The 18,566-nt window shown below is 44.1% G+C and overlaps 1 protein-coding gene across 1 annotated transcript in view; it reads right to left on the bottom strand.

Annotated features, from left to right (window-relative positions):
- Window positions 1-18,566, bottom strand: part of Oca2 (OCA2 melanosomal transmembrane protein) — a 282,759-nt gene that overhangs the window by 105,651 nt on the left and 158,542 nt on the right. The window contains exons 19-22 of the mRNA XM_027404737.2: window positions 18,205-18,264; window positions 17,545-17,649; window positions 7,888-7,981; window positions 3,270-3,363 (exon numbers count right to left, since the gene is read on the bottom strand). Of these exons, the coding sequence (XP_027260538.1) occupies window positions 3,270-3,363; window positions 7,888-7,981; window positions 17,545-17,649; window positions 18,205-18,264 (353 nt within the window). The remainder of the gene's footprint in view (window positions 1-3,269; window positions 3,364-7,887; window positions 7,982-17,544; window positions 17,650-18,204; window positions 18,265-18,566) is intronic.

Raw genomic sequence — 18,566 nt, forward strand, 5'->3', positions numbered from 1 at the left:
TAAACACTGAGCTGAACTCCTAGAATCCAGTTGCAGAGAGGGAGGAGTGATGAGCAAAGGAGTCAAGACCGGTCTTGGTAAACCCCACAGAAACAGCTGACCTGAACAAGGGGGAACTCATGGACCACAAAATGATGGCTAGGAGGCCAGCGTGGGACTCATCCAGATCCCCTGAACGTGGGTGTCAGTGAGGAGGCCTCGACACTCTATAGGGCCTCTGGTAGTAAATCAGTACTTATCCCTGGCATACGAATGGACTTTGGGAGCCCATTCCATGTGGAGGGATGGTCTCTCAACCTAGACACATGGGGGAGGGTCTATGCCCTGCCCTGGATGATGTGACAGACTTTGGGGATCCCTCATGGATGGTCTCACCCTCCCTGGGGAGCAGAGGGAAGATAGGGAGAGGGAAGATAGGGTGGGGGGCAGGGAAGAAGGGGAGGGTAAGGGAGCTGGGATTGACATGTGAAGCAGGTTTGTTTTTAATTTAAATTAAAAATGGTATTAAAAAAGAAAAAAAATGTTTCTACCTTTGATCTTGGCCATTCTGACATGTATATGATGGTTTCTTGGAGTCTTTTGATTTGCATTTCCCTGATATATTGAACAATTCTTTAAGTGTTTCTCAAGATCATGACAGGAAACCCACATGACCTGAGCTAATGGGAGCCCAGAAACTCTGGACTGACAGCTAGGGAGACTGCATGGGACTGATCTAGGCTCTCTGCATGTGGGTAGCAGTTGTGTAGCTTGGTCTGTTTGTGGGGCCCCTAGCAGTGGGATCAGGACCTGTCCCTGGCACATGAGCTGACTTTTTGGAACCCATTCCCCATGCAGGGATGCCTTACCCAGCTTTGATGGAGGGGAGGAGCTTAGTTCTGCCTTAAGGTGATATGGAATGTTTTGTTGACTCCCATGGGAGGCCTGCTCCTTTATGAGAAGGAGTGGATGGTGGGGATAGATGGGAGGAGGGAGGGGAAACTCGTTGGTATGTAAAATAAATGAGAAACTTTCATTTAAAAAAAGAATGTGTAGGGATGGAGAGATGGCTCAGTGCTTAAGAGTACTTGTTCTTGCAGAAGACCCAGGATCAATTTCCAACACTCACAAGAATCTATTGTGCCAGTTCCAGGAGATCCAGTGTCCTATGCTGACCTCCCTAAGTACTAGGCATGGATGTGCTGCCCACACACACATGCAGGCAAAATACTCATACACATAAAATAAAAGAAAGTTTTAAAAAGAGTATGGTGTGTGTGTGTGTGTGTGTGTGTGTGTGTGTGTGTGTGTGTGTGTGTGTGTATTAAGTAAATATCCATGGCTTTCTTTCCCTTCTATTCTTTTACCATGTAACATAACATTAGCTATCAGTATTTCAGTATTGTTAAATCTGTTATCCTATTTAAGTTATGGGCTCTACAAAGAGTAAGTATTCCTCAAAAGACTTTGTCATGTATTCTGTGGAAAGAATTAGTGAATTCTCAGTTGTAAAGGGGATATCCATATCATCTTAGGAATAGTTATGACTGTCATTATCATAATCTAGAGGACTTAGGAAATGTCATTGAACTTCATCATCAACTTGACTAGATTTACAATTGCGTAAGAGTAACAGCTCAGGATATGTCCGTGAGAGCAATTCCAAAGAGAATTTCCTGAAGGGAGGGGGGTCCACCCCTTGAAGTGGCTTGACCCTAGTGCTCATATAAAGGCCCCAAAGAAAAAGAAGTTGCCTGCTACCCTACCTTCACTTCTTTCTAAGCAAGTATATCTGTAGCTAGTCACTGTGGACATCAAACTCCAGCTTCTTTTGCCTTCCAATATGAGCTGGATATCAGTGACTCTCCGGGAATCTTCTAGGACTTCTGTGACAGATTTGAACTTGAGAGGCATCCATGTCATAGGCAGAGCAGTTACTGGGTTCTGAGACTCTCCACTCTGCAGCTAACCATCATTTCACTGCTCAGTACATATTCTGCAAGCTTATCTGGTCCTCCAGAGAGCCTTGCATATTGCATAGACTAAGACACACCACTCTTAGTCCTTGTTGGGGTCCATAAAGATGGGTTTGCTTCATCTTGCCTCAAGATCAGAGTTTAAAACTGTCATTAGACCTAAAGGTCTGAATACTTGGCTATCGCAGAATGTTTCAACCTTGGTAGCAGATGTCTTATCTAAATAACAACAGACTTGGACCCATGTTTGTTTACTCTTGACCCAGAAGGCCAGATGGCATGTTTGGCTACCAAATACCTGGAGGATTAAGGGAAGTAAGTCTGTTTGCTCCCTATACATGGTAATAGAAATCTTCTGCCATTGTCCCCACTTTTGGTTGGGTACTTAAGAATGTTAAGGAACAAACTAGGGGTATTCAGTATTAACTGAATTTGCCCTCCAGACTCTGTCCTGTGTCTCTGTCCTCTTAATGCCTTTACCTAGCCTTTCTCAATCCATACTCCCCCTCTCAGGTACAAACCAGGCAAGTTTGCAGGTTCCAACTGCAGTCCTGCAAAGACAGCTTCCCACGAATCCTCAAGTAGGGGTGGCATCCAGGGCTCTTGTCCAAGCTCAGACCTGGGCAAGCATATCATTTTGGAGGAACAAGCTTCTAAGGTAGGGGTGGCTGTCTCCAAGAGCCATAGTCTCTCTACCACTTAGCCAAACATATGTTAGAATTTTTCACATAAGGTTTGGCAGAAGCCCATTACTGTGCATATACCAAGTTGCCGTTTCATGACTCAACACCAAATATAGATCATTTTGGTAGGACCATTTCTTCCACTGCTCCCACTCCTTTCCCATCTCTGCTTGAGAAGTGTACTCAGGCCCTGGAAACAGAGGCATGCAGGCAACCAAGAGCAGAAAATGAACCCTGGGTCCATCTCTGTAAAGTCCTCCTGTGAAGTGCTTGCACATGAAACACCCATTTCCAGGCTGCCTTCAGTGTGATTAGCATGGCCCTAGTTATCAGTATTATTCCCAAGTCCTCACTAGCATCTTTTTTCTATGCACGATGGTTGGTTCTCACTAAGAATTTCAGAATGTAAAATCATGAAGCATCCAGCAAGCATACAAACATTTTGTAGTCATTGATGAAACTAATCTTAGTAACAAATGTGCCTTGATGTGAGCTGATATCACCTATCCCAAAGTCTCCAATCACCAAATCATGAATATCTAGCATGCATTGGCATATTTTTTACTAAATTGGTTTAAGAATCTGATACTTAGAGATATTTTAAATGACTATTGCTTAATATTTAAAGTACCTGAAAAATTCCATGAAAGAGAATCCATACCCATGCTGCTCGGCAATTCCTGCACAAACAACGTTTGCAGACGCTCCAATCAGTGTCCCGTTACCTGGAGTCAGAATTAAAAGAATAAAGTAACAACAAAGCTCATCTTGGAAGCTGACCTCTGCTCTTTCTTCTGTTCAAAGGCTGTGACATGATGATTACGGTCATCATCAAAGTCAATGCTTTGAAAACGTCTGGAAACACAAACACATTGCCAACCGGAAAATGAGTTATCTGTTTGTAAATGGCTATAGTATTATCACTGTGCTATAGATGATAAGGACAATTGAAAAGGCCCCTGTTGGAAGCAGGTAATATACATCTTTTAGAGAAAAAGACAAGCAAAGCAAACGACCATGGATGGCCTCAGACGTGAACCTCTGGAATCTAGGCTCAGACATCAGCTAAAAAATTCTTTCCACAGATGAAAAGGGTTAGAGACAACAAGGGAAGCAATGCCATAACCTGATTTCATTCATTGACAGGCATTTTATTCACATAAATATTTTCTTGAATAAGTTTTCTTTGTGCACGTGCTACAAAAGGACATGCTGTGCATACAGGCACTTCTGCCAGTCCTCACAGTCTGGGTGAAGAACACAACTAAAGCTATCCCATCAGATTATTCTTCCCACCCTACCCCACCATACACACACACACACACACATAGTATTTTGTTCAAGAAAGACTTACACAGCCAAGCCCAAGAGCCCTTCTTTCCCCCTAATTGGAGTCATCAGTATTCAAGTGCACAACCCAGGCTCCACCAGGTTAGCTCAGGTCTGACATCAGTGCATAAACAGTAGGGGAAAAGCCTCTTTGCCCGGAGGGTTAGTGAGTGGATAACCCTGCTCTGAAGCTGGAGAAATGATGCTTTTGAAACTAGAAACATAAAAACAGAGAGACAGAAGAGTTCCAATGTCCTCGTGAAGAAAACAAGGGCAGGGAGAGCTTGTCGTGGTGTCAGGGGTGACCAGTGGCAAGCCCTGACCATGAATCTAGCTTCTGATGCCAGAGTAACATCAGAGAGGAGGAGCTTAAGGGTGTCTAGGGCTTTCCATAGAAACAGAGCGTCTGAAGGGTTTGGAACAAGTAGCAACACACAAGTCATGGTTTTGCTGGCCCAGACCACCTCCTCTCCCTGGGATGTTATTCTCAGATGTATCCACACTAATGCCCGTCTGTCTGTCAGTCTGCCTGGTCTCATTCTGGGTCTAGAGACCTGACAAATGAGACTCTGCATCCTTGCCAAATGTGATAATTAGTCTTAATTGTCAACCTTACAGAACCAAAAATTGTCTGGGTGACAGGCCTCTAGATGTGTGGTTTGGGGGAGATTGTGTTGATTTTTAATTAAGGAAGGAAGACCCACCCACTATGGGTATCACTGTACCCTGGCTGGAATCCTGGGCTGTGTAAGTAGAAAGGAGATCTGAGCAGCAGCACTTGTTTTTCTCTGCTTTATGACTGCCAATGGAACCTGACTAGACATGGTGTCATAGGGTTTCTACTGCCATGATGAACACCATGACCAAAAGCAAGTGATGCAGGATGTCCTTCTGAATATATGTTTCTCTTATTGGTTGATGAATAAAACACTGATTGGCCAGTAGCCAGGCAGGTGGGGCTACCAGACCAGGAGAAGGCTGAGGAGAGGAAGTCAGAAATAAGCCACCAGAGAGATGCCATGTAGAGACCATGAAGATAGGACACACCAGGCATTTCTCTGGTAAGATAAGGTCATGTAGAAATAAATAGTTTAGTAGTTATGGGTTAATAATTAAGAGAGAGCTAGCCAATAAGAAGCCTAAGCCATTGGCCAACAGTTTAGTAATTAATACAGTGCCCGTGTGTTTATTTGGGGCTAAATGGCTGCAAGACCAGGTGGAACAGAAACCTCCATCTTCAGGCAAGTTAGGGAGGAATGGGTTTATTTGTCTTACACTTCCATATTGAAGGAAGTTGAGGCAGGAACTCAAACAGGACAGGAACAGGCAGGAGCTGACACAGAAGCCATGGAGGAATGTTGCTTACTGGCTTGCTCATTGTGGTTTGCTCAGCTTGCTATCTTATAGATCCCAGGACCACCAGCCCAGAGGTGACACCACCCATGATCAGCAGCCTCTCCCCGCAATCACTAATTAAGAAAATTCCCTACAGGCTTCCCTGCAGCTTGATCTTATGGAGGCATTTTCTCAAGTGACCTCCCTCCTCACTGATGACTTTAGCTTTTGTCTAATTGAGAAAGAACTAGCCAGCACACACTGCCAGTTCCTGTTACCTTAATTCCCCACCATGATTGATGAATGTACCTTGGACTGTGAGCAAGAATAAACGTTTCTTCTATTAAGTTGCCTTTGTCATAGTTCTTTATCCCGGCAACAGAAAAAGAAGCCAAAGGAGTCAGGTGGGTAAAATATGTTTTAGCTTCCTACTATCTGGTCAGTGCTCCCCAGTCCACACTGCAAATTACATTTCCAAAGCCAATCAAGTCCTCCACTTAAGTGTTTGTCAAAATTGTTAAACCCAGGGTTAATGAAGTCACTGCTTCCTTTTGCAGTTTCAGTTTAAAGTGATGAAGAGAGCTAGGGAACAGGGTGTGAATTACCTAGGAAGAACATGTGCTGTGAATGTGTCTAGTGACACTGAATGGAACCCTTCGGTGTGGTTCAAAGGGCAAATTTTATGTTAGGTATTTTGAATCAAAAATCCTGAGCCAGTGACAGACAGAGATGGGGCCCCAGCAGAGCTGGTGTACATTTAAAACCTAGCACCGTCGGTGCTTAGTGTGCCAGGAGCGAGCTCTTTCCAATGACTACGTTTAAAAGTTCTCAGTGCTTAACACCTTACTGCTTAGTCATGCTGAATACCTGCTTCCCAGATGTGCTCATTTGTCTGGCCTACACTAGTATTAGTCTATAATTGGTCCATTGTGTCTCTCCCAGAGACTCCCCTCCAAGATTACCCTTCAGGAACTAACCCAGAGGACCTCCAGCTCAAAACTCCCTTCCCTCAGGCCACCTTTTCTGACTGCTCTCTCTCCTACCTGTCATCTCTCTCTGGCTTTCTCCATGTGCTCAGGGCCTCCCACCGTGGGAGAACATACCCATTATGAACATACCCATTGCTATAGTCTTATATTGAGTGCCTGGCCCCACACCCTAGAGCACAATGCCAGGTTATTTATAGCAGGTAGTTCATATGTTTGATTTTTATTGAACTCTTTAAAAATTCCATTTAAGGGATGAAATGGAAAGTGTCCTTGGATCTTGTTTGCATTGCTGGTGTTTAATGTATCTATGAAAGAGACTCTGCTGTTGTTTCCTGGAGCTGTTTCTTAGATGGGAAATTTTTAATTATTCTGCACTTTTATAAGATTTCAGCCTCCATCACCGCATTAGATAAATTATCTGTCTCCTAAAGTCGTGGATGTGTCACTAGCTGATGTTAATCCCGCTTCACAAATGAGCAGATAAATGGACCAGAAAGTTATCAATTTGATAGTCAGATAAGTCAAAGAACACAGAAAGTTAGATTATCTGGACATGCCTGGAAGCAACAAAAAATGTTAAATGTACCTGCTGTGTTTATGTAAGATTCTCCACAATCCACCTGTGTTCCCACAGGAGATCAAGCTGTCTGCATATAAGGACTCTAGCTGACCTCCACTCCAGATGGCTACATATGAAGCCCTCATGTATTACCCAGGGGTCAATTTCATCTGACACTCTCTAACTCACATTGCCGTTTCCTTAGACTTCAGCCCCAACTCCCATGTTTGACCTTTCTTCTTCCTTCTTCCTTTTCAGTGGCGTCCCTTCTCGCCCATGCATTGCTTCTGGGCTGTGGAGCTCAGAGAGGAAGGCAGAAGAGTGAGAGAGAATGTCCGCAGCAGATTCTTCTGATTTAGATAATGGTACACAGAGGTGCAGAGTGGGAACATGCTAGTTTTGAACTATCAGTGAGAAGTTGTAGGGAGCAAGTGAAATCATGAGTGAATACGTTGTTGACTCAAACTCACACTGCAGTAAAGCTTTCCCCGGTGGGGCTCGGAGGGGTGGCAAAGCTTTCCTTCGATCTGAATGTGAATGATAACAGTGTATAAAGAAAATGTCCACCATAGCTTTCTCTACCTGGATGTTTACAGTCTGAAGACTGCTCCCTACAGAGGCTGTTCCTACCCATATTAGCTAACCCTGTCTCGCCGAGCAGATGTCTGAAATAACCCGGCCTCCCTGTCCAACTGTTATAACAAACTCTGAGCTTTGCAGGTACTGTGACTTCTTTATCTGATAGTCCAGACCACTGGATCCCAGTTTCTCTGTATATCCATGTTTTTTACCATCGCTTCATTTCCTTGCTGTTCCTAACTAGGGTTCCAGGACCCAAGCCATGCAAGGACATGGCAAACGCTGACAGCTGACAGGTGACAGGCTTCCCAGAGGGACTGAGGAATTCTGATTGTTCAAGATTGAAAATCGGGAAATCATCAGGCTCCTCTTGAATTTCCCTCTGATTTGTTAACTGCCAGCTCTGTCTTTGTCTGCCCCACAGTGCCAGTGTGGTTTCTCACAGTGAAACCTCTTACCTCCCAGGCAGGCACCGAGGGCCAGGGCATACATGAGTGGCAGTGCAGGCAAACTAACATCAGGGTCCTGGCTCAGGTTCAGAAGTACAGGAATCTGTAGAAGAAACGACATTGTAGCTATATGTCATAGAAACGTACAAGAACTACACACTGGGACAGACCTACAGAATCTAAGGTGCCTTGTTTTATTGTTGTTATTATTATTATGCTATTATTATTATTATTATTACTGTGTGTGTGTGTGTGTGTGTGTGTGTGTGTGTGTGTGTGTGTGTGTGTTTTGGGGTGGTGGTATCACAGCACAAGTGTGGAAGGCCAACCTTCTAGATTGGAGTCAGTTCTTTCCTTCCAAATTCACGTGGCTTCTGGGGATAAAAATCAGGTTTTCAGGCTTATATTCTCAGGTGCCAATTGCCTTTACCCACTAGCTATCTCACTGGCCCTCAGAGTTTTGTTTCTTTTTTTTAAATAGCCAAACTGTTAAAAAAAAAAAAGGTAAGTATTTTTTAAAAGGAACACTAGATGCATGGAAGGAAGTCAAAGCAAATTTTGGCATGCACAAAGCCTTGAGTGTGCTCCCATCTGTCTGTGTCTGGTTCTAGCCAGATGAAGAGCCAGGTTTCCTCATTTGGAGCTGCCCAGGCTGCCACTGTGGGTCATGATGGATGATGTCATGTCATGTCTTCTGTGGTGCCTAAGAACCATGAATCCAGTGTGTGTGAAACTCTGCCAGTGTCATGCTCTTCATGAGACATCATCTCAGTCCACATTAAATCACTCCTCAAATGTGTCTGCTATCACTTCAGTTGACAGATGCAGGCTGGTGAGATGGCTCAGAGGGTAAGGGCACTTGTTGCCAAACCTGTTGACCCAAGTTTGATTCCCAGAACCACATGTTCAGAAATAACTGACTCCTGCAAGTTGACCTCTGACTACCACACACACACACACACACACACACACACACACACACACACACACACACACACACACACACCACACACTTCACTGTCATGCCCCCACACACATACACAAGAGCAGTGTAAAAAAAACAGACCGTGACAGTGGGGCATGAGAAGACACAATAATGATAGGTTTTACAACCAAATCATGGAAAGTGTCTGCTCAGAGGCTGCACCCACGAAAGCTACCTCTCACCACTACTCTCCCAGTCACCCTAGACCACGGCAATTGTGCTAGGACATGTAACAGAGTTTACAAACACGAGTATCTGTTTCTAGAGCATCCTACCAATAGTCATTGGCCCTCTTCTAATAGAAAAAGCTTTTTGTTATTGTAACCAATAAAACATGCCAGGCTGTGACATTTCTGTGAGAAATGCGTGTTGTGTTTTTAAGTTATCGTCTACCTGAGTGTTTCTATAACTGACAATTTGCTGACCTGTGCGTTTAAGACACAGTCTGATTATCCTTTTCTCAGAATCTTGGTCCCCTTAATATACCACAGTGATTTGCAGAGTGTGTGGATTCAAATCTGGCTACATGACTGCCAGTCTATGAGTCAAAAATAAATAAGGAAAAGAAAAGAATGAAAGAAAGCTAGAAGAGAAATAATCCCTGCTATGTCCCTCCAAGGTTACCTTCCCTAGCCAGAAGACTTATTGATCACCTACCCATGAGGAAGGCCTGCAACCCACATTGCCAAACTAAAGGGAGAGGCCTGTGTCTTCGCTGCTCACATCCCTATTTCTCTAGGGATAGCCTTATTAAGCTCTCAAAAAATGGCATACTGGGATTCAATCCATCTCCTCCCTCTGCAGAAACATAGTCATGCATCTCTATAACCGTTGTGTTATTTAGCCTAATTGCAGTCCACTGGACCTGGCTCAGCTCTCTATATTATTTTGTTTCTGAACATTTTAGAAAAGAAAAAGCTAAAAACAAAAATGGCATCAAGTGAAAACCAAAAAGCAAAAGCTTGCGTGAAGTATCTTTGACTTTTATCACCTGTGAATGTTTTTCCCTTTACCAGCTATTACAGCCAACAGCTACAGCTGCTTGAGTGCCTCCTTGTTGGGCCCGGAAAGAAACCTGGGATAAGAAGATGTTGAAGAGCAAGAGAGCCTTCAAAACATGGCTTTCACGCTGGGGCTAAATAGTAATATACACAATGATGCGTATCCAAGAAATCCGTTTTTAAAAGCTATAAAATTGTGTGCATAAATTACCATCACTTGAATTCAGCCCAGGATAAAAACAGTAACATTTTAAACCTAAAAGTGGCCACAAAATCTTTCCTGTTCAACCCAAGGGGTTTGAACAGAAGAGGCTTCAAACAGAGGGAGACTGTCCAAGAACTCTCAGTCCTTAGCACTGTATCTCAGGGGTTCTCAACCTGTAAATCATGACCCCTTGGGGTAGAATGACTCTTTCACAAGAGTTGCCTAAGACCATCTGCATATCAGATATTTACATTGTAATTCTTAACAGAATTTACATTGTAATTCTTAATTTGTAATCGAAATTACAATTGTGAAGTAGCAATGAAGTAATTTTATGGTTGGGGGTCACCACAACATGAGGAACTGTATTAAAGGCCACAGCATTAGGAAGATTGAGAACCACTGCTCTAAGGGAATAATTCCCGCAGGTGCTATACCTCACCAAGTAGCCTTTAGCTCCATGACTACATTTGTACTAACTGATAGTCCTTCAAAACAGCAGCTGTATCTGCCAGCTCTTTGGTCCTTTGATATGTGTTTCTCTGGATGAGGAGGGTTCCACAGCGGAGTAGAGTGAGGGAGCTTCTAGTTAGGACTCTCTGCAAACAGGAAAACTGATGTCCCTTATATCACTGATCAGTCAGTGAGTTGGAGCCAAATTGGTGACAAAAGATGCAGAATGTGGGTTCACGGGGGGTGGAGGTGTTCACACACCTGGGCTTGGACAGCAGAATCTGGAGAGGAAGAGCTCCAGGAAGCAGCATCTGAAACCCAGGGGCATGGGCTCTGGTTAACCACAACTGGTCCAGAGGAAGGTTCTGCTGTGGGAGGCAGGCATTTAGAGGATGGAAGACAGAAAGGACAGATTCTTAAGCTCTGATCTTTTATTAAGCAATTGAAAATTCCCAGGCAGTTTATCACTGACTGCAAAGGCTAAAATAAACCAAAAGCAGCAACAGGCAGCTGGCTATGTCCACCTAACTGGCCCTGAGAAACATATGCATTCTGCAACCCCACTGTTAGGTTTCGGGCTGTCCATGTCTAGAAATAAGCTCAAGCTGGACTATTGAAGGATTTCTGGTGGTTAAGTCAAAGCCACCATTCCTCAGGAACTAGTGAAACTGGCTCCCAGCTGCCAAATGGAGTCATTCCCTTTACCTCTGGCAGAAGGGACCAGATGGCTACCTGTTGTGTCCATCAGCATACCAAAGCCTATGCTGGCCTCCTGGCTCCCTGGGTATCACAAGTACCTGTTATACATTTCAAGGTCCATGCGAGGTCAACCCTTCCCTTCAGCCAGCCATCCTCCTTATAAACCACAGGATTTCTCCACCACTTCTCATCTCTATTCCCTCCCCCTACTCACGCACTCTTTCTAGCTTTCTGTCTTTCCCTATCCTTTTGCTCTCTTGTTATTCTCTCTCTCTCTCTGTCTCTCTCTCTCTCTCTCTGTCTCTCTCTCTGTCTCTCTCTCTGTCTCTCTCTCTCTCCTCTCTCTGTGTGGGGGGTGGGGGTGGGGGGTGTTTCTCTCTGTGTTCTGTTCCAGTCTCTGTCTCTTGCTATCTCACTATCTCCACTATTCTCTCCCATCCCTCCACTTCTCTAGAGCTGGCCATATCTAGTCTGTTTTCTCTTTGTCTCTACTCTGTACTCTTCCAGAAGCCCCTAATAATGGAGCAGTCATGCCTGCAGTCTTTTCTACACCACCACCATCACTCCACACTTGGCACCCATCAAATGCAAAGGACCACTGTATCATCTTCCACATGTAGTGCTAAAACCACAGAAGCAAAAGCCTCTGTGTGGCACTTGCCATCATACTCAGCAAGCACAGGCCTGGCCTAGGATTCTCCATCTCCATCAGCAGTCACGCATGTGCAGGGTCCAGGACAGGGAAGGAAAGAGCTAAGTGCAAGAGAGCTGTTACCAGAGGCAAAATCAACCAAGCAAAGGCAAAGGAGATTCTAGCAAGGAGACTCACCCTACCTCCACCGAGACAATGGCATGCCTCAGGATGGGGGAGGCCTAGCAGGAGGGACAGGAATGAAGGGACCAGCTCCCCATTTCAGCAGACATCACAGCCAAAACACATACTTGCCATGACCTTGCCTTGGTCACTAGGAGGTCAGATGCCTGCCTCTTGGCAAGGAACCAATCAGAAGTTTATGCTTTATGGCTCTGGGTGTGCTTTATGGACAACTGTACAGCAATGACCTGCAGAGCATAGCAACCACCCTGGGAGGGCCTATGGGCCATAACAACCAGTTGACCAATAAACACAGGGCAAACCCTTCAAGCCTGGAGGCACACCAATCGTGAGCCTGTGTGTATCCCTAGACACTCCCCTTACACTGCCCTATAAGATCTCTATGCAGACACTTTGAGCCGTCTTTCCTAGCCATCTGCCATGGTGGATGGATGAAAGACCCGATCTAACATGGGGTTAGCTCATTAAACAACTATAATAAAGCCTGGTGCAGTTTGCATCAAGCTTTCAACTCCACCTGGTGATTGGGGTGACCTCGATCCTGGGCTGAGATCCTGGGGGCCTGAGCTTCCGGGGCTCTTTCAGGCAGAGATGGACTCTGTGACTGGGGCACACAGTAAAGCACTAACAGTGCCTGAAGGATGATAGACTGGAGAGGATGTAAACAAAAGTTACTTTGAGGAAAGTAATCTCCTGTGATTAATTCACATTTTTATCCATTTATGCCAGGCACGACTCTTTCTTCTGTACATGAATATGCATGAGTTTCCCTAATAAAATCCCTTTGTCTCCTTTGTTTAAGGAGATGGTGCTTTGGGAGTTTTCCCAGTGCTCTTTTTACTTGTACAAATAGCAAACCTTTCTTCACTCTTTTATTGCCTTGTGTGCATATTGGCTTTGCACTCGTCCAAGGGTGAACCCACTATGCTCTGCTACAGGTTGAAATACTAATGCTATCTTATATGCATTACAAATAAAATGGTCCTCACTATAATACCATTAATAAAGTTTTTACCTGCTAAGGTTGTCTACATAAAAATTTAAAAACCTATTTGCATGTTTTTTTAAGTAACTAAAAAGATTTTCTTAATTTTTAAAATTTTGGTGCATATGAATATTCTGTCTTCATTATGTCCATGCACCTGGTACCCTTGAAGGACCCCGAGCTAAAATGTGTTCCAATGTGTCCCTACCCTGGCCTGAGGTGTCTTCTCTATTGTTGGTAACTGTTCCACCCGCAAACAGGGAAGTCACCATCCTGAACATTCCATGACCCCATGGGCCCAGAGATTATGGTCGGCCACCTGGAACAAGCTAATCAGAACTGTTTACCCTTGCATTCCCCCGGCACCACCTGGTTGTGGTTTTTGCCTTTAAGAAGCCCTTAAACCTTTGTTCAGGGTCCAACTCTTTGACTCCTGCGTGAGCTTGAGTTCGTACCCCAGCACGATGGTTTAATAAAGCCTCTTGCTGTTTGCATCAAGTCCTTGACTCTGCCTGGTGATTGGGGTCATTCGGTCCTGGTCTGAGATCCTGGGGGCCTGAGCCTCCAGGGGTCTTTCACCCTCAGAGGCCTGAAGAGGGTGTCGATCAGCTGGGACTAGAGTTATAGGTGATTGTGAGTCACCATATGGGTGCCAGTACTATTAACTGTTGATACATTTCTCCAGTCCAAGAAACAATATTTTAAAAGACCAGAAATAAAGGAATGGAACAAGACACAGAAGACAGAGATTGGATAGAAGATGGAAACCTTACTCAGTCCAAAAGAAATTCATGGCATGAAGAGTAAACCTTCAATGCCTATCACAACTAATTTCTTTACCTTTTTTTAATTTAAATTACCAACAAACTTCTTTTACATGTCAATCCCAGTTCCTTCTCCCTCCCCTTACCCCCTGCTCCCCACCAGCCCCCATCCCATCCCCTTTCTGCTCTCCAGGGACCGTGAGGCCTTGCATGGGGGATCTTCAAAGTCTGTCATATCATTTGGAGCAGGGCCTAGACCCTCCCCAGTGTGTCTAGGCTGAGAGAGTATCCCTCTATGTGGAATGGGCTCCTAAAGTCCATTCATGTACTAGTGATAAACACTGGAGGCCCCATAGATTAACCAGACTTCCAAACTGACATCCTCTTTCAGGGGATCTGGAACAGTCCATTGCTGGTTTCCCAGCTATCAGTCTGGGTCCATGAGCAACCCCTTGTTCAGGTAAGCTGTTTCTGTGGGTTTCTCCAGCATGGTCTTGACCCCTTTGCTCATCACTCCTCCCTCTCTGCAACTGCATTCCAGAGTTCATCTCAGTGTTTAGCTGTGGGTGTCTGCTTCTGCTTCTATCAGCTGCTGGATGAAGGCTCTAGGATGGCATATAAGGCAGTCATCAATCTCATTAGCAGAGAAGAGCTTTTAAGGTAGCCTCTCCACTATTGCTTAGATTTTTGGTTGGGGTCATCCTTATAGATCTCTGGACATTTCCCTTGTGCCAGAATTCTCTTTAAGCCTGTAATAGCTCCCTCTATTATGATATCTCTTTTGTTGCTCTCCTCTATTAAGAAAACAATGAAAAGCTGTACTGAAGTGTGTGAGAGGTCAAGCTATAAAAAGACCTGCTTTATTAAGACATAGGTGATTAGAAAAGCAAGGAGGGGCCCGGTGAGCTAACTATACCATGGCACTTACTCACATGCACATGAGAAAGGTTGAATATACTATTGCCTTTGTCTCAGCACTTTCTACTTGTTTTCCTTTGAAGAAATAAAATGTTGCAGATAAATGGTCTCAGTTCCTCACAACATTGCTTTTATCTTCCCACCTCCTTAGAGAGCCACCTTCACATAGGCTCATACATTTGAATACTTTGTTGTCAGTTGGTGCATCTGTTTGGGAAGGATTAGGAGGCATGGCCTTGTTTGGAAATAAGTCAGTGGTGGCAGGCTTTGTGGTCTGAAAGATTGGCACAATTCCCAGTGCTTTCTATCCCTGTCTGCCTCAGGATAGTAAATCAAGATATAAGCTCTCAATTCTTTCTTTACTCTGCCATCAAGAACTCTGATCCTCTGAAATGTTAAGACAAGTTAAATGCTTTCCGTTGCCTTGGTCATGGTGTCTGATCACAATAATAGTAAAGTCATCAGGACAGAGTATCATTTCCTTCGGTAGCACACTGGGGAAGGGACTAAATGCAGAACCTTGACCTATGTATATCAGCTTGGAGGGAAGCAATATACAACATCTTTGAGTGACACTATTCCTGGTAGGCATAAGAAAACATGTACTCACCCCAGATAGGAAACCAACAACAGACCAAAGCCCACTTTGGTGCACCAATGGCTTTTTCTGTGATTGCTTATAGCAGTTTGGGAGAGGGGTTACTATAGGAGCAGAATTGGAGGCACAGGTGGTGGTAGCTGGGTAAATGAGTAGTGGCTTAAAGAGCATCCATCAATGATCCCATTAATGGATGCTCTCAGGATCCACCAGGTCCGACACGTCAACAGATGAGTCATATCCAAACAACAAAAGAACCCAATGTTTCCAGTATGGGGCATTACAGTTCACTTCCACTGAGATTTTGTTCTGGAGACTTTGAAGCTTCCTCAGAAGAGAATTTCAACAGGGAGGCCTTGGGCCTGTTATCCAGAGCCACATTTTTTTGTAAAGCTCCCCCATTTCAGCAGGAGATGACAATGACACTTAAGTAACATTTTTTTCTATACTTGTTCTGTCTATCCTATTAAATCCTAGCAAAATGATCATGAGAGGCATTTACCCATCATCTGACATTCCTTAAGTCATGACTCATTTCCCTAGCTACCCCTAACAACAGTCACCACACCCCTGAAAGGGGATGTTTTCTGTCCTTTTCCCTCTTTCCCTTTTCTGCCGTACAACTACCCAGCCTGTAAACAATAGCAGACTCTGGTTTCTTAGACTAGAACTGTCCCCTCCTCAGGCCCTTCCCAAACAAAGCCTGTGCTGTTGTAGAGTTGCTAATTTCCATGTCTGTCTTTCCTTCTGATCTTGCAAAGCCAGCAGAAGAATTGTCAAAGCCTGCGACAAACACTTATGTCCTGGGACCACATGATGCGGCCTGCCCAGGACAGGGTAAGTGTGTAAGGTCACCTGTTGTTTCAGGGACTGAAGATGTACATAGGGCAGCACCACTTGTCAATGTCATTTATTTCAAATTCTCACTGTTAGCTTATTTTGCCTACAGAGGAGCACAGTGGTTTATTAACTGACTTTTATCTCTACACAGTATCTGAAAAAAATCATCAATCCTAATTGTTAAATTGTTGATTCTTTTGAGTTGTCTACTACACAGATTAATAGTCTTATAAACACTTAAGTTTAGCATCTTCATTTCCAGTCCTGTCTCCTTACTTCTCTTACTTTATTGCACCATAACCCTGACTAGTAAGGCATGTTCACAGACAACATTATCTTGTTCATTACTTAAAGGGAAAACACTCAGTATTTCATATCTAATCATATTGCTTACTGGAAATTTTACAGACTCTCTGGACCCTTTGAATGTGGCATTCTGGGCTCCAGAAGATGTCATGTGTCTTGTTCCAGATGTGACCACTAGAAATAACAGCTACTGCATTTATTCAGAATTCCCAAACCCACACCCTGAAACAAGAACCACACTGGATCTCTAGAGGATAAGAGTTAGCAGAAAATGAATTCTAGATTAAGAGGGGGCTCCAAATACTGGGGATTCTGGAGGAAGAAGAGCTATGAGCTGGGCCTGCCCTCTCCTCACATTACCAGCTATGCTGCACTCATCCTTGGGGCCCCTTTTCCCAGAAGACTATGGCACAATGCATGGACTATCACTCAGGGCCTCAAGAGAAATAGAGAGAAATCCCCAACCAGCATCTTACTGTGAGGGGCACGCAACCTTATGCCCTATACTAAGCACCCTTCGGTCTGGAGCTGTTCTTATAGGCACCCAGCTCTTATCTTTCAGTCTCTGTTCCCACTTTAACTTTTTCACACCAGGGTTCACAGTCCCTGCCTGAAGCCAAACAGTCAGTGACACAGAAGATGTCCCAGGGATGTCGGTGTTGGTGTTGCCTGGGGGTTGGAAACAAATGGAAATCCCTGCACAGGCCAAGTACCAGAAGCCATGTAGACTACTCAGAACAAATAACTTCTGCATTTGAAGATAACAGAGGCAACTCAGTCTTTTTGGTGTCCTGAAGTGGCTTTGAATTTTTTTTTCTGGGAGGGTAGCAGCCCTCAACAGGTCTCCCAAAACAGGCATTCACCCATGATGCACTGTCCACTCTGCAGACCCTGTTCACAGCCTGTCATTGGCCTCTCAGTTCCATGTCCAACTGCCTGTGGCTCAGTTCACACTTTTTCCTTACATGTAAGAGCAACAGAGGAGTTGGTTTCATACTCTGCTTCTTAGAAGGGAAAGGTGAGTCCAAATGGGTGCAGGCTAAGGTTGGGCCCCAAACATAGGAACACACAGCTTACCATTGTGGCAGTAAATGGGATGTTGTCAATCAAGGACGATGCCAAGGCTGAGACCCACACAATTAGCACGATGGCAGCCGCCAAGCGCTGATCTTCTGGGACCATCTAAAAGGAGCAGATAATGGCCATGCTATGCATTAACCATTGCACTGTTAAATCACATACACAGGAAGAGTCAAAAGATTGTTAATTCATCCTGACACGTGATAAGACCAAGGTGAGCATAGACATGCAAACTAGGGCCACACCCATACCAAGAATGGAGGGGAGCCATTCTCAGCCAAATCGCTCTGTAGGCAGAGAAGTGAGCATTTCCCACCCACATCTGGTGGCCATACAGACTGATTCCTCCTGATTGATGGCCCAGCAGAGTCCTAAGATGGAAATCTCTGCTGCATTCACTTACTGTGCACTGCCCCTTTTTAGACATATTTTAACTAAAGGCCAAAGCAAGATAGCAAGCGTCTATAATTACATATTCTTTGATAAAAGTATCCCTTCATCTCTAGGCTACCAAGGATAAAGTAGGTGCCCTTCAGTGCTTTGGACATAATTGACATAATTAATGTAACATTCTTACCACACATTTTTTCTTTTTCCTTTTAACAAAAATCAAAGACTAGTGGCTAGAACACATTCTATTAGAACATTCAATAATACCTTTATCAGCAAGGCAGTCTGTTCTCCAACATACTCTACTAGGTGAAGATGTGCCAATGCCTATAAGAAAGATGTGTTTAAAAAATGAGACTGTAAGCAGATCCCTCTCTCTTTCAAAATAGAAGAGAATAGAAGGTAGGCCCAGATTATCATCTGTTATTAAAGATTAGATTCCTTAACACAATCTATAAATAAATTTGCTGTCATGTATACTCAGGAAAATGCACAAAGGGAAAATGTACAGATTTGTGTCAACCTCTGTGGTAAATTTAAATCTAGGCAGAAGGCAATCTTTTTATTTTAAGGTCTAAGTGAAAGATACCATTTGATTGCTCACAAAGGAATATCAATCCATAAAAAGG

The sequence above is a fragment of the Cricetulus griseus genome, chromosome 3, assembly GCF_003668045.3.
Source record: "Cricetulus griseus strain 17A/GY chromosome 3, alternate assembly CriGri-PICRH-1.0, whole genome shotgun sequence".
In the NCBI taxonomy this organism is placed as follows: Eukaryota; Metazoa; Chordata; class Mammalia; order Rodentia; family Cricetidae; genus Cricetulus; species Cricetulus griseus.